General features: G+C 36.9%; 1 protein-coding gene across 1 annotated transcript in view; it reads right to left on the reverse strand.

Moving 5' to 3' along the window:
- CA10 (carbonic anhydrase 10) overlaps positions 1 to 19,044 on the reverse strand; it is a 112,551-nt gene that overhangs the window by 21,214 nt on the left and 72,293 nt on the right. Inside the window, exons 3-4 of the mRNA XM_039362293.1 lie at positions 9,421 to 9,516; positions 4,963 to 5,035 (exon numbers count right to left, since the gene is read on the reverse strand). Of these exons, the coding sequence (XP_039218227.1) occupies positions 4,963 to 5,035; positions 9,421 to 9,516 (169 nt within the window). The remainder of the gene's footprint in view (positions 1 to 4,962; positions 5,036 to 9,420; positions 9,517 to 19,044) is intronic.

A 19,044-nucleotide genomic window follows, 5' to 3' on the forward strand; every position in this document is an offset into this window, starting at 1 on the left:
TACTGAGTTTTACATCATTTACTTTCATGCACTCCGTTTTAGTGTCTAAGTAAAGGCATTAGCATGTGGATGGGAATCATGAGCAAAAAGAACACAAGGGAGGATTGTAAGACCAAAATTAAAATGAGAAAATAGTAGAGGAAGAGTTTTGCCTTGCAGAGAAAGATGCAGAGCTTAAAATAGAAACCTGCTACAGAGCAGCAACTAGATGAGTGAGTTGCTCTCCTGTTTAATTAAATCATGATGAATTATGCAGAGGCTTGTAACTTACTGTTCCCTGTCAACAAAGTAGCAAAGGATTCCAGTCTTTTCGCACAATGATATAGTCATGTACTGTAGAAGCATTATTAATCATTAGTAATATGCATTGCAATGGTTAATGTGTTAGATTAGGGCTGAAAAAATCTAGGCTCAAGTCCCTCCTCAGCTACAGAAACCCCATGGGTTATAATCTCTCTCTGTCAATGCTATCTACATAAAAAAACGATCTTACTTAAGCTGCCTTGAATTCCTGGCATCAAATGTGGAGTATAAATCTAATAGAAAAATAAATAAACTTACTGATTTTTTTTTAAGGAAATCTACTCTTCCGAATTGTAGTGACAGTGATGATGGACAAATGAAATCCCCTGTTGGAATTAACCAACCGTTGAGACAGCTTGGTGGCAAGTAAACTAACTAAATCAAAACATGCACATCTCCCTAAGAATACAAATGGTGGTCCCTTCAGAAAAAGAAGTTGGTCTGATTTGAAATTGGCAAGATATGTATAAGGATACATCAGTTTCTATAATGATATGCAGGAATAACCTGGGGAACTGGAGGGAGACCTGCAGACTGGACAACCAGCATGTAAGAGATGTCTCAGCCCATAGAAGGTGGGAAGGTGTGGCACATTTTTCAGAAGGGACTCTTCTGAAATACTTTCAGTCTTGCAAGTTTGGGGAATTGAAATCCATAGGTGTTAAAGTTGCCAAGCTTGGGTACCCTTGCTGTAGTCAGTAGTCATTACTATTTGGTAATGACCACTAATCATATTACCTTGTAATATACAGCTAATATTTCTGACTGTCATATGGCTTGTTGGCCATATCTTATGTATGCCTAAAGACCAGCATCCAAAAATTGCTCTACTTCCTGGATACCTCCAGAAGGGAAGAGGAAATGATGCTGGCCTCAGAAATCCTGGCGCCAAACACTTAAGGAAGATTTTAAGATTATTAATGTACCTTGGAATGATGCCAAAGATGCTGCAAATGACTGAAACTGCTAGAAGTCACTTGCTGCCCATTGTGCGAAAAGTCACTTGCTGCCCAATGATGATGATGATTCCTGATGGTATTTCTGGCTTGGATTGCCTTGCAGAGCTAATGGACAGAAACATCTGGCAGCAAGATAACAGCTTCAGAGAGCTTTCAGGAATTTGGTCTCAGGACCAAGGCCTCAGAACTGTAGCAAGTTGTGCAAGGACCACAGAGCAGTTTACATTTGTTTAATTAGACAGGTCCATGTACAGACAAAAACATCCTTGATAGCCAGCTGTTATCAGGACTCCAGGGAGTGCCTTTGTCATCCTTCTTCATTGCATCTCTAGTTAATAACTTACTGCAAGTCACTTAGTACCATGAATATATCTTCTCAATGTGTCCTACAGTACACAATGCATCTTCCTTATACAGTAAATGTAACAGTGCTGGGCTCCAAGCACAATTCCCAATGGCAGATTGCACTGTTGATTTGAACCACTTCTGCCTTAGGAGAATTTCTGAGTTTGTGAGCATTTGTAATATACATAATTTATTGGTTTTATATAGCTTCCTGTAGACTTTAGTGGAACAGGACAGGAAAGAATTGCATGGAAGTTCAGAAAGGATGAGATTCATATTTATCTATTGTATATTTTTAAATAAGTCATAAAGTTGCCACCTATAATATTTCTCATGTATCTTCTCTTGCCATTGCTATGCACAGTCTTGCATATATAATGGTACAATGGCACAATTCAGCTTATTCCATTATCAAGATAAAGATTTTAAAAACTGGAGACACGTGTGTTTGGACAAATCCAGTACTTCTGGTAAGAAATAAATTCTATCCAAGTTCCACATCATTATATAATATTTCTAAGGTTCTGCATGAAAATTGTATACCTCTCTTAGTAAATATTTTAAATGTGCTTTATCTCCAAATGTCCATTTCTGAACATTTGTTTTTGAAGTACAAGGTTTAAAACATATTTGAGCTACTAATTTTGAGCCTAAAAGTTGATGAATCGAACATTAATACAGAAGGTACAGATAAGATCAATTTACATGCCTAAAATGATGTTTTAATTTAGTTCACATCAATGCATATCCAATTAAACTTTTTTTACTTTAAGCTAAAATATCTGGAGTTCTGTGTGAGATTCCTCCCCAGAATGATAAACTTTGATTCATAAGGTTAAAAGATCTATGGAAATACAAGAAATTCTATTATACAGTAATTAGAACCATTGAATTTACTGAAACTGGAATATGCATTCATATTTCTATCAAGGCTGTAAACTAAAGACTGTAAATTAAAGACACATGCAGAATAAAACTTGGGTTTGGGGTTTTTCTAAAAACACAACTCAGGTGCTTAAACAAGATAATAATTAGTCTCTCAATTTTTGAGTTTTAAAAAGTCAAATATAAAACTAAACATTCTTTAAAACTGTTGATGGAATTCTAATGACTTATAGTCATTTCAATACCTTCATATAATTGAGAATACCTTTGTGCATGTCTGTATGTGTCCAGGGGATTGTCTGAATTGGAATATTTATTAAAACAATGAAAGCTCAATTTAAAAATGCATGTTGAAATTCCACAAGGGTGTCTGACTTTTAGAATTTTCTGATTCATACTCTTGTGAATGTGATGCTTTTAGAACTGTTCTTCAATTAATGTACAACTCTTATTGTATCACCCGATTTATTCTAAAGGCAAGTAAGTAAATTATAGTTGTTGATTTTCTCAGAGCTGAAGCTAAGCAATAGCTGTATAAATGAGGTTCCTAAATATGAGTTTTTGAAAGACAGCTGCTTAAGAGCAATACAGAATTCCTCTTGATACATGAAGCAAAACTAAATTTCCCCTGCAATGAAGCTATAATCTATCATCCATGACAGCTGCAGAATTATTTTCCACAACTCTTTTTGCATTGCTTTTTTTGCCTTGAAAATGCTTACACAGGTAGTCCTCAGCTTACGGCCACAATTGGAACCAGAACTCCAAGGCATTGTGGTCATGTGACTGGGTGTGTCGATCATTAAGCAAATCACACAGTCATTAAGTTGATGGCCACTATCCTTTGTAGTTTTATACATTTATGCATTTTATACATTCTTTTAAGTTAGATGGAAAATGAGACTTATATTTCTTCTATATGCCTCTGATGCACAGAAAAGTGATCCTAAGAGCTTTTCTGTACCATGGTCTTTTGCTATTTGACTCCTGTTCATAAACCAAAGCTGGTTTAAAAAATCCATTTCCACATTTCAACTCCTTCCCTTCTTGATCATGAAGATAGTCTGGTGTTCTGTCCAGATTGGTGGATTCACCTGCTGCTTTGCTCCCCCCCTCCTATTAGGAAAGCAAGCTCCAATTTCACTTTTCCCTCAATTAACTTCTTTAAAAATAGGTTCTGCTAGTGAGCTTGGTAACTTCCCTGCCTCCCTTGATAAGCTTTTTTGTGTAATAAACGTTTCCAGGGACGATGACAATATTTTTCTTTCTGGTAATCTGTACTATTTCCCTTTCACAAAAATACTATGATTTGGTCACTAAATTTCAACAATTTAATTTAGGGGAGCTCTTAAACAGAATGTGGGAGCCCATGCTTGATTTAAACCCCTGCTGTTTCTCTTTTTCGATGGCATACCTTTTTTTCTTATTTTGCTTCTAACTACCATCTATTTCTTTTACCGGGAAAAGAATAAATCCCTTGTTCATAATGATTAGATTTGTACTATTTAACCATGGACTGACTTTACATGCTTTTATTAAATCCTGACATTAAACTCCACAGCATCAGCTAGCAGGTAATCTGTCAGTTGTATATTATATAAAGATACAACTCTTTTTGCCCTTCTGGGTAAGCTCAATAAGATAAGCCCCAGCATCACAGCCTGAAGCAAAATAGGTTACCCCCCCATATCATGGTCAATAGTGTCCAACTTGAATTAAGGATAAGCTAAACTACAGACAATGGCTGAAGAAGGAATGGGCTCAATTCCAGCTTCCTACAAACTTGATTTGAAATAATGGCATAAGGAACAACAACAGCCATAAATTGCCAATTTGGATATTACGGTGAACTATAGCAAACCCCTGTAGAAGAAGGAATTAATGCAGCTAATGGAACATGGAATGCAGGGGTCCATGGTCCTGACTTACAAAGGATAATAGTGACATTTACATCTCAGGAAATGTCAGTGGTTGCATTTGGCATCTCAGTTTACACAAACTATATATAGTAATACAGAATGGTTGAAAACACTCAGAGCAGTTATGAGTTTGCCACAAGTTATAGCCCAAATAAGAACTGAGTAAATGGATTACTTGTGCTTTATGTATCTTAGAGATTTTTAAAAATACCTCAGTGATTATTTTTTTCATTATGGCATATTTTAGTATGCTTTAATCATGTTTTAACTATTACTGCTTCCAAATGCTTTGACGGAAAATCCTTATAAATATTCAGATATTTAAGAAAAATATGCGTTTCATTAATTCCACTGCACCAGCACCAAACAATTGGAAGTGCTTGAATTTTTCTTGTTAAAAACTCGTGATAAATTGCCTCATAGAATAAAGCACATAGAGCAATTTTGAGTTGCTTTTATCAACTTTTGCTTTTGAAATTCATCTCAATCTGAGATGTACATATTGAAAGATTGACCCATTATCCACTGACGTGAGTCAAAAAGAAACTTACTTTTATACGTTATTCTTGTTATGGTGTCTCTGTTAAGCATACGATTTAAAAATGGATTTGATGATTCAGATACCTGCGATGGAAAGAATTCATTGTCAAAACAAAAGTAATAATCACAAACCTTTTATTTTTTTGGAAAGTATCTATTTATCAGGAGGGGGGTGGGGGTAAGAGCAAGAGAATCAAGGGACAAGTACAGAATTAGTAAACATGTGGATGTACTGCAGTCAGATGAAATGAGTAATGGCGGTTCAGTTTTCTATTAGTGCAGTCTAATGGAAAACAGAAAGGAAAGGGGGCTGTATCTGAATGCTCTGAGCGTGAGTTGCATCAGCTTCTTGCCATCCTAGTTTTTGTTTTTAAATTGGAAACCTAATAATGTTGGAAAACAGGCATAATCTGACATGGTTATGCAGGAGATAAAAAAAATTCCTTTCAATCCATTTAGGCAAGACTGATTGTGAACCACCATGGCTCTTGGCTTCAATTTTGTGGGGAAAAGAGAAAGAGTAGGCTAGTATAGAGTCATTAAAAGGTTCTCATTTAGGCAAAAATCCAGAGCAAAACCTGGTCTGCTCTGGTGATCACCACCGCTTGAGGTAACATTTTCTACCTCAAATCACAGCATGCTGCATTCTCATCTATGCTGCAGTTATAATGGGATGCAAAACCATTTGTAGCTCGAGCATTCAGTAAGGAGAAGGAGGTCTGGGCATGAACCTGCACTCCAGTCAAGAGCAGCAAATTCTTCCACATCCAATATGTAGGAAAGATCAACATGGCCTTGAAATACTACTCAAGAAAGGTAATTAAGCCCATGTCCGTTTTGCTTTGAGCTTAGGTATGAATCTGATGGGAATATGCTTTTTTGTGGTTTCTTCTGCAAAAGTTTGAAATACTTCGTCCTCTGCTCTTCGCCTTCATTTAGAACAGACATGTCAAACACAAAGCCCGGGGCTTGGATGTGGCCTGTGAAGTGGTTTCATGTGGCCCGTGAAGCCATCCTGGAAACAGTGAAGGAATGGCCCCCGCTGCCTTGGCCCTGGCCCAGACTGGCCGGGAGCCAATGTACAATTTTGTGGTGGCCATCTATGCTGAAACGCATTCAGATCTGCCCCACTCCTGCCCAGGCCCCCACAGGCACCCTTGACGCGAATGATGTAGAGCTGGCCATGCCCACCCAATAGGCCACGCCCACTCCATCCACGCTCACCCAGTAGGCTGCACCCACCCTGGCCACACATACCCGCCCCCCGAGAGCAACCACAATGCTGATGCAGCCCTCAATGAAATTGAGTTTGACACCCCTGATTTAGAACTTGGTTACATTTATACATGGCAGGGATGGCTCAAGGCAAAACAGTGTGAAGGTTACAGAGTGGAATCTGACCACAAATTAATTAGTTTGCACTTGTCAGGTTGACTCTTGGAGTTAGACTACATGACAACAAAATACAAGATGTAGTCTGCGAATAATTCAGAACAAAAATGCACCAAGGAAGTCTTCAGAATGCAATTCCCACTTACATTGTCTTTTTTCCTATCCTTTTCCCCCCCTCTTTATTTTTATTATCTGAAGAGCAGGATACAGGGGGAGGATTTGGAATAAACTCTCAGGCATTCTACAGTATGAAAAGAAGAGACCTTTCTTATTGGACTAATTTCTCTTGTAAACCAGGGGCACTTAATTATTGTGATACAAAGTTTTTGTAAATCAAAGAAACATCCTCCTGAGATATTCAAGAAAAAGGGCAAATACAGATTTGTTTTTTTTTGTGTTCTGCCTAGTCTGAGCATATCAGATCATCCCTTGGATATATACCTGTGTTTCCCTGAAAATAAGACTGGGCCTTATATTACTTTTTGCTCCAAAAGATGCATTAGGGCTTATTTTCTGGTTAGGTCTTATTTTTCAGGGAAATACAGTACTAAATATGTCCATCTGGCTGGCAATCTTAACGGGCTTATTTTGGGGGTAGGGCTTATATTACGAGCATCCTGAAAAATCATGCTAGGGCTTATTTTCTGATTGGGTCGTATATTTGGGGAAACATGGTGGTACATGATCCTTTCAATTACTGGTTGAAAAAAAGATTGCGTTCTGCATCTTAGCCCCATACAATCAGTTAAAATTGTAATCAAGGTGGGAGCATGGAGACATGTATGCCACCCTTGCTATCCCCAACCTTAAATAAGGAATGTGGTTCAGTGGTTATAGCAAACAGTGATCATCCTGTGCAATGAGGATTTATGATTATACAAAATGCAACAACTATCTTCAGCCAAATACACTAACTTCTTCCTACCATGTCTGTCATTTTGGGAAGTCAAAGGCCTGTTTATCCTTCTATTCTCTCCCTAGTTATATATATATTTTTAAAAAATACAGCTAACTGATCTGAAAGCCGAACTATCTTTTAGTTCCATTACTGTATTAGTTTTGAAATTTTAACTGCCTCTAATAGAGAAAAATGGTAGCAGCTCAGTGGAGAATCAGCCTAGATTTTCCTCTATCTGTCACTTTTGAAATGTACCTCTCCTCGTGTCTCTCCTTTGTCTGGTTTTAGCAGTACCATTCTAAGATCCCACACCAAAAGCAAAATGGCCAGTTAGTGAAAAATGCAGTTGGAGAGAAAGGATTAAACTCTTTGCATGCAACAAGTTGTCCAGGTTCATGTCTGCTACAAAAAGAATAGGGTTGTACAAATTTTTGAAGGGCATGACACTTGAATGGAAATTTGCACAAAAAGCCCATTTGAAGCATCTCCTGGACTGGAGTGGAGAAGCCGTGTCATTTGACCCAGCAATGGTGGCCTCTGCGTGTCTACCACATGTGTACAGAAGCAACTGTTGATAATACAGATTAGTCCCAACTCTTCTTCATTGGGGTGGAGTGACAGGCCTCCTTGAAGGAGATTGTTCTGAGATGCACCCTTATTAAATAATATAACAGGTGACATATTGCCACCTGCATGACACTGATTTAGAAAATGTGAGATAGCCCTCTAATATGCTGGGCAACCTACAGTAGTGGCCAAAATTGTGGAAACCTTTTGGGAAAAGTGTATTTTTGAGGTTTCATGGCTAATAACACCACTTTTTTTTAGAGTGGTAACATAAAATTATATATCAATGGAAAGATAATTTAATCAAGAATGCAATGCAACATAGTTTGTTCAATTATCTGTACTGTATTCTATGAAAAGTTATAGCCAAATAACCAGAAAAAGGAAGCACAACTTACTTAGGTTGATATCAGGTAGCTTTCCTTCATCTGATTGTAGCCAATGAGCATGAGTGTTTAGAGAGCCAATCAGGTGTCATCTTGTTTTGGCAATGACCAATCAGATCATAGTAGGATTCAGTTATTGATGTCATGTATTGAAGCTGAGAGGAGTGTTATGTGATCGCTATCAAGTTGGTTGGGGTTTTTTGTATTCTTTCATTTAGTGAGCTTGTAAAACGTAATAAAATTAAAGTAATGGTGCAAAGAGTTGACTGGTTGCCCAGAAAGCGATGTAAAATAGTATTAAGTGAACAAAGCTACAGTTATAAAAATATTAGAAGAAAAATTGGTGGAAACTTAATCAAAGATGGCATTTCTACTGTACAAAAGGTTTCCACAATTCTGGCCACTACTGTTGTCTGAGGACTGCTAATATTGGACTCCATCAATTTTTCAGACTGAAGTTCTGCTTCCGCTTCTTCCTTCATGTCTCTGACTGTTCTGACTATCCCAGATTATTTCTCTAGTGCCAAGTGAACAGTATTCCAAATCTACAAATCTTGTTTTTCAGAGCTCATCCAAGGATACTGAAAGGAACATGCATAAAGAAATGGTTTCCAAATATTATGTCTGCCTTTACCTCAATGTATGTAAATCATTTAGTACAGTGGCCATTGGTTAGTTCACTGGGAAGTAATATCCCTCTCCTTTGTGCAAAAAACAAACTAGGTACAATATATTCTAGAAGTATTTATGGAGGGAGGGAATGCAAAAGCATGAGAATGGGGTAAGAAAAAAGACTCTAAAAAGAACTGCGATGTTTTCTGAGCATCTGCTGAAGAGTTTTGTTATTAATAACACAATTACAGTAATATAAAATATTAGTATTATTTGCAGGAAGATGGAAATGGATTTGTATAATGTTTGTGTCTCTCTCCAAAGTGGTATAATTGCTTTGCACCCTAAAGTATGACTGTGTTATCCCCAAAGAACTGGCAGTTTTTAAACGCAGACAGTCTTCAAAGTTGTCTTCCCCATCCTGTAAATAGTCCTCAGAATTACAATTCCTTTGCTGGATGGGGATTTTGGAAGTTGTAATATCAACGCATTTGGAGTACCAGGTAGAAAATGACTGCAGTTAGAGTTACTGGACTTATGCACCAATGCTCTTAATTTCTTAAAATCACCCAGCAGAATGTAATTAAACATTTATGAAATTTTACTATACTTACTTTCATAAATATAGAAACTACCACCAAGCCATTGGGACTTTTTGCAGCTTCTGTGACATTTGTATATAACTCATGGTTATAGTGGATTAGTTGAACCTAAGGACAGAGGGGAAAATGAAAAGTAAATAGTGGAGAATCAAACCCTCTCTTCACTTATAAAGCAACAAACACTCCCTTTATAAGGGAAGATCTGTTTGCAATATGATTTCCATCAAGTTTGTACATTTTATGGTAGTTTATTATTATTATTATTATTATTATTATTATTATTATTATTATTATTATTATTGCTTTGCTGCCCACATAATTTTTATATGGGTCATCTGTAGTCATCTGGCTTGTATAGGAGTGCATCCGTTATTCCTTTTCTCAACTGTCAGTGAATGGATTGAACACATTAAGATGCTGAATTCACTACAGAGGTTAGGGCTCCTTTGCTGCAAAAACACTCATATAATTCAGCCATATGTCTTTCCTTTCTCAGAACTTTTTTCTCTAGCATCCCAAGCTCTGCACAGGGATAGTTGGAGGTGGATCCTTGCACGCATGTGAGAGAAAGGAAATGGCAGTGCCAGCAGTACTGTAGGTATTTCAATCGCACACTGTGAAGGTTTACACAAGATAATTCATGAGAAAACCTCCAAAGCCATATTCAAAATTCCTCTGAGTATATGAACCTGAGTGTCACAATATCATGTGCCAAAGTAATCCATTAGGTGCTATGATATACCTTCTTTAATTTCTCAGGCCCCATAGGTAGTCCTCTACTTATAAACTTTTGAGTTACAAACTTCTGCCGGTACCAACAAACCTGTCCACAACTCCAATCTAGAAGGTCCCAGAAGTCTGCGAAAGGTTAGTTTATCGCATACTGCAAATGTATACTTGGCAGCACTGTCACACATTGGGAGGCTGATTTACACCATTTTGGACATTACCCAGTCCTGTCTGTTTCCTGATCTCATTATGTTTACTTCACAATGTTTCCCTTTGTGTAGTGACTGTGAATTATAGTATGTCTAGGATTAGACATATATAATTTACACAAGGTAAGAACTGTACTGTGCATATTTTTTATACTTGGTTGGATTTACAATCAAATGGACTCATGATCAGCCTCTTGGAATATAATCTGATAATAAGTAGAGGACTATCTAATTACTGTTTAAACAAATTATAATCTGTTCCATATACTCTCCAAAGCAAGACCTGAATAAATGATATTTTGACTGGGTTGCAAGTGTTGCAAGCTTTATACAAATTCAGCTATTATTAGAGGATCCATGATTAACTGTTTATATTTTGTCTACACACATACTGTATCTTTCCTTCCTTCCTTCCTTCCTTCCTTCCTTCCTTCCTTCCTTCCTTCCTTCCTTCCTTCCTTCCTTCCTTCCTTCCTTCCTTCCTTCCTTCCTCACACTTGTGATCTCCTTACCAAAAAAAGCCTATCTGTGCATAAACCTGTATTTGTATCATTTCCTTCCAAATATCCTAAGACTTGCCTTCCCACCTTGCAATTTTATAACACTGGTAAGTTTTGCTCCGGAAGATAGTGTTGCTGTTCTAATAATGAAAATAAAATGCAGAAGCTGTTCTATCCTGTGTTCCTGGATATTGTTGGAAATATTTTTCTCTCCTCTTTTGCAGTAATGGTTTTAAATCTAGGCTATGCAAATTAAATTCTCATGATAACTACTGCATTTCAGGCAATTTTTTTTTAAGTATGCTGCTAAAAATGTGGATGATGTAGGAGAAAAATACCAATTTTCTTGCCAGGAATTATAATCCATTTATTCTCACTGTTAGCATTTCTCACACAGCCTCTGCCTTATATTTCTCTAAGAACATATTTTTAGATTTTTAAAACCATTGCTTATTTTGTAAATCAAGTTCCTCACCGTTAGCTCCTTTAGGGAAAGGATTTAGTCCAGCATAATAATATCCTCAGAATGGGCACAGGAATGGGGTTCTATTGAAAAATCTCATGGATTATCTGTCCATTAAATAAAATAAGAATAATGCTAGTTTTTATTTTTTCTGGAGTTCAAAGTCAGGAAGGAAGGGAGGGAGGGAGAGAAGGAAGGAAGGAAGGTTCTTGGACACAACAGCTTAGTAAGTATCACACAAATAAAATGTCTATTCCTGAGGTAAAATGGATCCAAAAAAAGACTCAAGGAGTAAATGGGCTTCAGATCTCTTTCAACCCAAAGGTTCTTCCTTTCTCATTAGCTGGGATTGAGGGTTTTCTATGAGCTCAGATCCAGCTTCCTTTGTCTGGTTTAGGAGACATTTTTCCTTTGTTTCTTAACAACGTCTTTTCTTCTTATCTACCACCCGCAAGGAATCTTTTGGACAAGATTCCTCAATCCCAGCTAATGAGAAAGCAAGAACCTTTGGGTTGAAAGAGATCTGAAGCCCATTTACTCCTTGAGTCTTCTCCCCCCCCCCATCCAATTTACCTCAGGAATAGGCATTTTATTTGCATGGTACTTACTAAGCTGTTCTATCCAAGAACCAAACTTTCTTCCCTCCCTCCCTCCCTCCCTCCCTCCCTTCTTTCCTGACTTTGAACTCCAGAAAGAATAAAGGAATAAATGAATCTTTTGGATAAGATTCCTGGCTTTGACTCATCACTGCTTACATGCCTGCTTCATATTTAGGTTATGGCAACTGCAGCTTAGTTTCACACACCTTAACCACTATGCTATGTAAGGTTGTTTGAAATCATTTGAGATTCAATCTGATTGTCCCCTTTCAGAAAGTACAAGAAAGAGATAACTCTGGACTCCTTGGTGTTCTCTGAGCTTAGTTATTTGCTAGCAGACATTTTGTTACGTGACTAGGTAACATCTTTAGTGCTAGAAGGGAGCAGGGTTTACTCTTTGTTTATATATAGTAGCTTGCATGTCAGTGTTGGTGGGAATGCTATTTTACATCAGCATACGATAAACATGACACAAAGTAAATTTATATACTAGTAAGAGATTGAGACATTAAAAGCACTCAGAAACTCCTCTGAATTCTGTTTGTTTTATTTTTCACATTTATATAGCCGCCATCTCACAATTAGGCTACTAAATAGTGGAGATTTCAAGTCCTCTACTATGTCTGTATGTAGCTACTGAGTCTAGAGCTAAATCTCCCAAGATGAAATGGCAAGAAAATGTGTGTGAGTCACACATCCCCTATACATTTGTATACAATAACCTCTCAAAAATCCATTTGAGTGGTCATTTCCCCTGCAACAAGAAAGGGAAGGTGCAAGCTTAATATTTCAGCAATAGTGAAAAATAGCTCTCACTTGCTTTCAAGAATTCAGTGCTAAAGGCTATCTGCAATGTTTGTAAAAGAAAGAAATAAAATTAGGAAGATATAGAAAATGTGCTAATTTGTCCTAATTTTTTTTAAATAGTATTTTGGTATTTGAAATTGGGAAACTGGCCCATTTTGGTATCAGTTAACACAACAAGCTTCATATATTCTGCAGAATAAAGGTATTTTTTTCTCTCGGTGTATGTCCTGTTCTGTTTGGTGCTGCTGCTATTATCAGCTTCTAAGTTGGGGAAGTTTTTTCTACCCCCTTCCCATTTCAGACTGCATCTGGGCCTCGGAAATGAGAAACAGATTCAGTTGCTTGTCTTCCATGTCCAAATACTAGCCTATCAAATCAAATGCCATCTTTTCCCATTTTCATATGAAGTTTAAATAAAGAAATTTCTAGATCTATATGATGGATAAGTTGTTGTCAGATCTTTTGTCACCTTTTTTTAACAGTTTAAAACCAACACAAAGAGTGCTTATATGAAGATATAAGAAGACATTATATACATCAGCGGTTCTCAACCTGTGGGTCGCGACCCCATTTGGGGTCAAACGACCATTTCATGGGGGTCGCCAAACAACGCGATCCACCTGTCAAGACTGCTAACATCGTATGTTCTTGCTTGCCATATATGAAGAAGCAAACCTGTTTTATTTAGCCGAGTAGCATTTCTAGAGTTAAGACAGATAGCAGTAGGTTAAGGGGTGGGAAAGTATGCAAGTTAACCATAACAATGTCTGGGCACAGTGTGGCCAAGGTCAGCTCAGCTGCAACGGGAGGGGCACCTCACGGTTCACATTAATTGGAGAATGTGATTGATGACTGTAAAATGAAGGAGTGAGTTATGCTTTGTTACAGATGCTTGGGGGAGGGAGGATTCAGTTTCTGGCTTAACTTTGTTAGTGCCGAAGCTATGCAGAATAATAAAAGATTCTTTTAGAGGAAAAAGCCTCAAAATTCTTTGAAAATCTGCTTTCTTTCGGAACCATGTCACCACCATTTTTTGTCAGCCGGCGCATGGGGCGCTGGCACCGCGCATGCGCACCGTGCAGGGGTGGCACATGGGGTGCCGCCACACATGCGTGCCATGCAGGGGGCAACACCGCGCATGCGCACCACCTGCTTATGACTGGGGTCGCCGTATAAAAAGGTTGAGAACCACTGATATACATAGATACACAATGACTGATCCAAAGATACACATGGGTAACAATTAATATTAATATTTTACCTAAAACCAGAAACACAATATATGAGAAAGAATGATTATCCTGCTTAGCTTATGCCATATTGTGTAGCTGCCACAATCTGCTTTAAAATGAAAGCAAGCAAGCACAAATGAATCCACAAACCTCTTAGATCTCATAAACATACTGCCTCTGGTGCAAAATAGGAATTAAAATAGGATGCAAAATAGATGGCAGAAATACAGACTATTCATCTGCATACAGAGGCTCCTTCTGAAGACAGCCAGAGGCAAAAGAATTTTTAAAAATGATTATATCCCAAAGTCAAACACATTAAATTTTCCCCTCTGAAACTCAGAAGTCTCACAATTTTGACTGGACAATCTTAAAAGGTCCCTAACATTTCTCAGCACTCATTCAGTTCCTTCTGAATGTGACTTACTCCACATAAAACCTGGCAAATTGTGATGAACCTGTTCCTATTTAACATTTCAACACATAAGCATTAACTGGCCAGAAAACCAAACCAATTTAAACCAAAATACTAGCAAAAAAAATCCTGCCCAATCCAGAACACACCATGTAGAAGGCATGAAACGAATGGAAAAAATTGCACTTGCTAGTATAATAAACAAATATTTTAAAAAAAATCTGCTTGTCCTAAATGCAACCAAGAAGAAAAATGATGCTGTAAAGAGTCAGAGATATATGAATTTGGCTTACAGTTTTGGTTCTGGGGGGAATAGGAGTCTGAATAATATCTACATACATGGATCTCCATGAGGGGAACAAATGATGATGGATACCTCATGACATCATGTAAATCATGCAACTTATGTACTTGGTTATCACATCAGTTTGAACTGATTGAAAATTATATAATACCTTTATTTGCATGATGACATTGTGATGCACCTGTTTTTATTGATGTCACTCTGTCTTGTTGTGAACTGTGTCTCCAGTGCATGTTCAACAAAGAATTGATAGAAATAGGGAGATCTGAGCTTTAGTTATATAAAAACATGTCTACACTAAAAAGAAAATTTCCCCTTAGCTCTAGATTTAAATATCTTTTATAAACTATTTGTTCTCTTTGGAAGATTCATTTTATAAAATCAATTTGGTAGAAAGCAAATGAGTCTCTTTTGCTTTCATTAAATGGTTTTTTTTGAGGTGGGAGAGAGTTTTTTTTTTTTTAGGAAGGTTAATATTAAGTTTAACTACTCTTATTTTGACTGGAGGGCAGAGGTGGGAAAGAGACCCAAAACATTTGCTTGTCAATTCTTACAAGGTGAAATGTTTAAAACCTGGCAGTTAAACAAACCAAAATTAATTCATCAATTGTACACCATATTATAGGTTTTTTGGTTATTCCCATAAAGTTATTTAGGTCTGATTGAAATTATAAACTGAATTTGGGGATAAGAGTCATCTTATAGAGCTAGAGACAAGAAATATCTTTCAAAGAAGTATGACATGACAACTGTGTGATAGATTTTTGTATCACGACCTAAAGTGTCCTGATGGAGGACAAAAAAATCAAGATGGTGAATATACCCACATGATTGTGGTTCTTTTCTTTTTAAAAGTTCATTGCATGTAAAAAAAAAAGATGTGTTTTTGAAGGTGTGGTTGCATTCACCATCTTGTTCATTGATTTCCCTGTGGATACTCTTGCCTAGAACTTTGTCCAGTTACTGTCATTGATAAAAAAGAATGTGCAGATTTTTCAAGCACTGAAAAATATATGAACAAAGATCACCAGCATACCCCCAAAACACATTTTCCACAAATTAGATTTCTTGTCTCTGAACTCTACAGTTTAATGAATAATTTTAGCCTCTATCAGAAAGGGTCTGTGGCTCAGTGGTAAAGCCACATCAATTCACAGCAATGTATTATTTCTTGACAAAAATATAAATTACTTACATGTTTTAAAAATTGATCAAGCAGATTGCATAATCAAAGACACTTATCTCTTCCTCATACACACATGCATATGCATGGATACATTAAGCTGGCAAAACATTATTTTTTTATTCATTAGTATCAGCAGTTCTATGGATGTTTTCTAATTAACCTATATATCTGTCATTTGTTCATTTTTAATGATTAAATTTCCAGCAGTTATTTCCTCTTAGAATAAATTGATGACATAAATTTTGTATGATGACTGACTAGATTGCTTAGTGCCTAGAAAAAAGAGGGAACACCCCTTTTAATCTGCATCTGAAAATCCATAGAGGTTTTGACTTTTGTCTTAGTCAAAATCTCAGAGAAAGCTATTTATATATCCATAAAGCTAGTTCACACATACAAGTAAATGTGTATAAGAAGGTAGGATTTACTCTAATGATTTTTCTTCCCATCTCCCATATTCAGCCAATTAAGACTGGTGTAGGTGATAAATGCAACACAACTCATTAGAATACAGACAGGAAATTGTAGCAGATGGAGCATTAATTACAATATTAACAGCCTTTATTTCTTCCATCTGCTCTCCAGCTACCTATCTTAAGTGTCAATTGAAAGTGCGGAAAAGTTTAATGTAGTTTACTACATTTGGGATGGTGGCATAATTTAGAACTTTACCAGCTCTTAAAATATGCAGTGGTTACCATTTTGATATTGTAGTTGGTCTTGATATGAGTAGAACTAAATTATCTCATGAGACATACCTTATAGAAGAGAATATATGTAGCTCAGGGTTGAAGAATATATGTAGCTCTTGGTTTTTTGCCTGCAGTTGTTTCATTACCCAAAACATTGTAAGTGCAAGTGAGTGTGGAATTTGCTCCCTGTTTATATACAGTAGTTTACCCTGCCAATGTTGGTATGTATATGCATTTTTTTTCTCCTTGGTAATTCCTTGATTAGGCATTGTTTTCTGCTTGATTGTTGGCCCAGTATTAATCTTTGCTTATCTAGATGTTGGCTACTGAGGAGAGCGTATTCTGGTCCTTTTGTTCCCTTCTTAGCTTTTTAATGGACTCTTTTGAATCATTTAGCTTTATTATGTTTATTGATAACTCATTTGTCTAAGTGACAAGCTTTCAAGAATTCCCTAGTGTTTTTGGATCTACAGTAGCTTGGTGAAAGATGCTTACGGTTTCTCAGCTGAAACTATGGTTGAGTCTGTCCATGCATTCTCTATCATGGAAAGGGAATTGCATGGACAGACTTTGGACAGATAGAAAGGGAATTACCAGATATCCAAGCCAGCTTCTGAAAGAGTCATGGCACCTGCAACCATATTGCAAACCTGCACTGGATCAGGGAAAAATCTTGTGAATATCAAGAGATCATTTACATGTGCTTCATAGACTACAAGAAAGCTTTCAATTGTGTGATCATAGGAAGCTATGGAGAGCCCTACAAGACCTGGGGGTACCAGCATATCTAGTCAAATTGGTGCAATCACTGTACACAAATCAGGAAGACAGTGTACAAACACCATATGGAGACACCGATTGGTTTAAGATAGTGAAAGGAGTGTGACAAGGTTGCATTCTCTCCCCTTTCTTATACAACCTGTATGCTAAAATGATCATGAATAAGCTAATCTTAAAGAATCAAAAACTGGGGTAAAGATTGGTGGAAGAAACATCAACAATCTTCAATATGATGACAATACAATGCTCTCAGAAACCAAAGAAGGCATGGAAATCTGATAAAAAAGTCAAAGAAGAAAGTGAGAATTTTGGTCTCTTCCTGAGCATCAAAAAGACCAAGCATATGACCACTGCAAGGAAGGAAACATCAAACTGTGAAGAGATAGTGAAGAGAAAGAATGTGTAGAAAAATTCACTTTCTTAGGATCAGAGATAGCAGTAAATGCAACACAGAAATAAAACGTTGGATTGCATTAGGTCACTCAGTAATGATGATCATAAGCCAAATATGGAAAAGCAAGGACATCAGCCTGACAACCAAATGGAAGTTAGTTCATTCTATTGTGTTTCCTGGAGCTATCTATGGTTGTGAAAGTTAGACTTTAAAAAAGCAAGACAGGAAGAAAATCAATTATGGTGCTGGAGAAGACTTCCTTGGACAGTAAAGGTGACTAATAAGTAAGAACTGGAGTGCATGACACCAGACATGTCACTAGAAGGCAAAATCATGAAACTGTGTTTCACTTACTTTGGCCATGTCATGTAATTTACTGGAGAAAGCAATTATGTTTGGAAGAATTAGTGATAAAAGGAAACCAGGCCATCAAAGAATATGGTGACTGGATGCTATCAAAGTTGACACCAGCCAGAGCATAGAAAAACTCAAAGAAATGTGGAAAGATCTGGCCCATAGAATCACCAAGAGTTGAACTTGACTGAACGGATAACATCATCCTCATCATTGTCCATGCATTGTGAGATTAAGGAGTTTTCATTGTGAATTCTGACTGCTAGTGGTGTTCATGAATACATTATGCTAGTCTTCAGCCATGATTGGTCATTTGTTTGTATGGCTCAAGATGGAATATATAATGCTTGTGCCTCTTATTTTCCCTACAATGACTACTCTGTGAGTAGTGGGCTGAGAGGGAATGACTAATTAATTCAAAGTAAAGTTTACCATACTCAGTCCCTTCAAGATCAGGGATCCTTTATAGGATTGCAGACACCTAAAATTCAAAAAAATATGAAGCTTTCCCTTTGCATGTATAATCACACACATGTGTACATGCATTCTGCTCAACTATTCGTAACTTCTGGTCTATTGCTGATACATGCAGTTAGTATGTGTATGTAACAGATGGCTATTTTTTAAAAAAGTACATCTGTTAGGTGGTAGTAAAGCTGGAAATATAATTTAAAAAATTCTGCTTTGATCCCATGATCCCACAAATGTTTCTTTTCTCTCCTGCAGTTTCCAGATGCCTTAGGAAATCTTTGTCTATCTCAGTATGAATTCTCTTAGACCAATCCAACAAATATTGGCAAGGCAGTTTTTTAAGAGATGAAAAGGAACAAAGTTAGTCTTAGGGACCTAGGTTCCTAATTTTAATATGTAGCTCAACACAGCCAGAAATAATATTTAAAATATATATTTTTGCCTTCTTTCAACCTTGAAGATGAAAAAGAGGAACATACCAGCAAATTTAAAGCATAAAGC

This window comes from Crotalus tigris, unplaced genomic scaffold, assembly GCF_016545835.1.
Source record: "Crotalus tigris isolate CLP2741 ecotype Arizona unplaced genomic scaffold, ASM1654583v1 scf7180000019416.255986, whole genome shotgun sequence".
Lineage (NCBI taxonomy): Eukaryota > Metazoa > Chordata > Lepidosauria > Squamata > Viperidae > Crotalus > Crotalus tigris.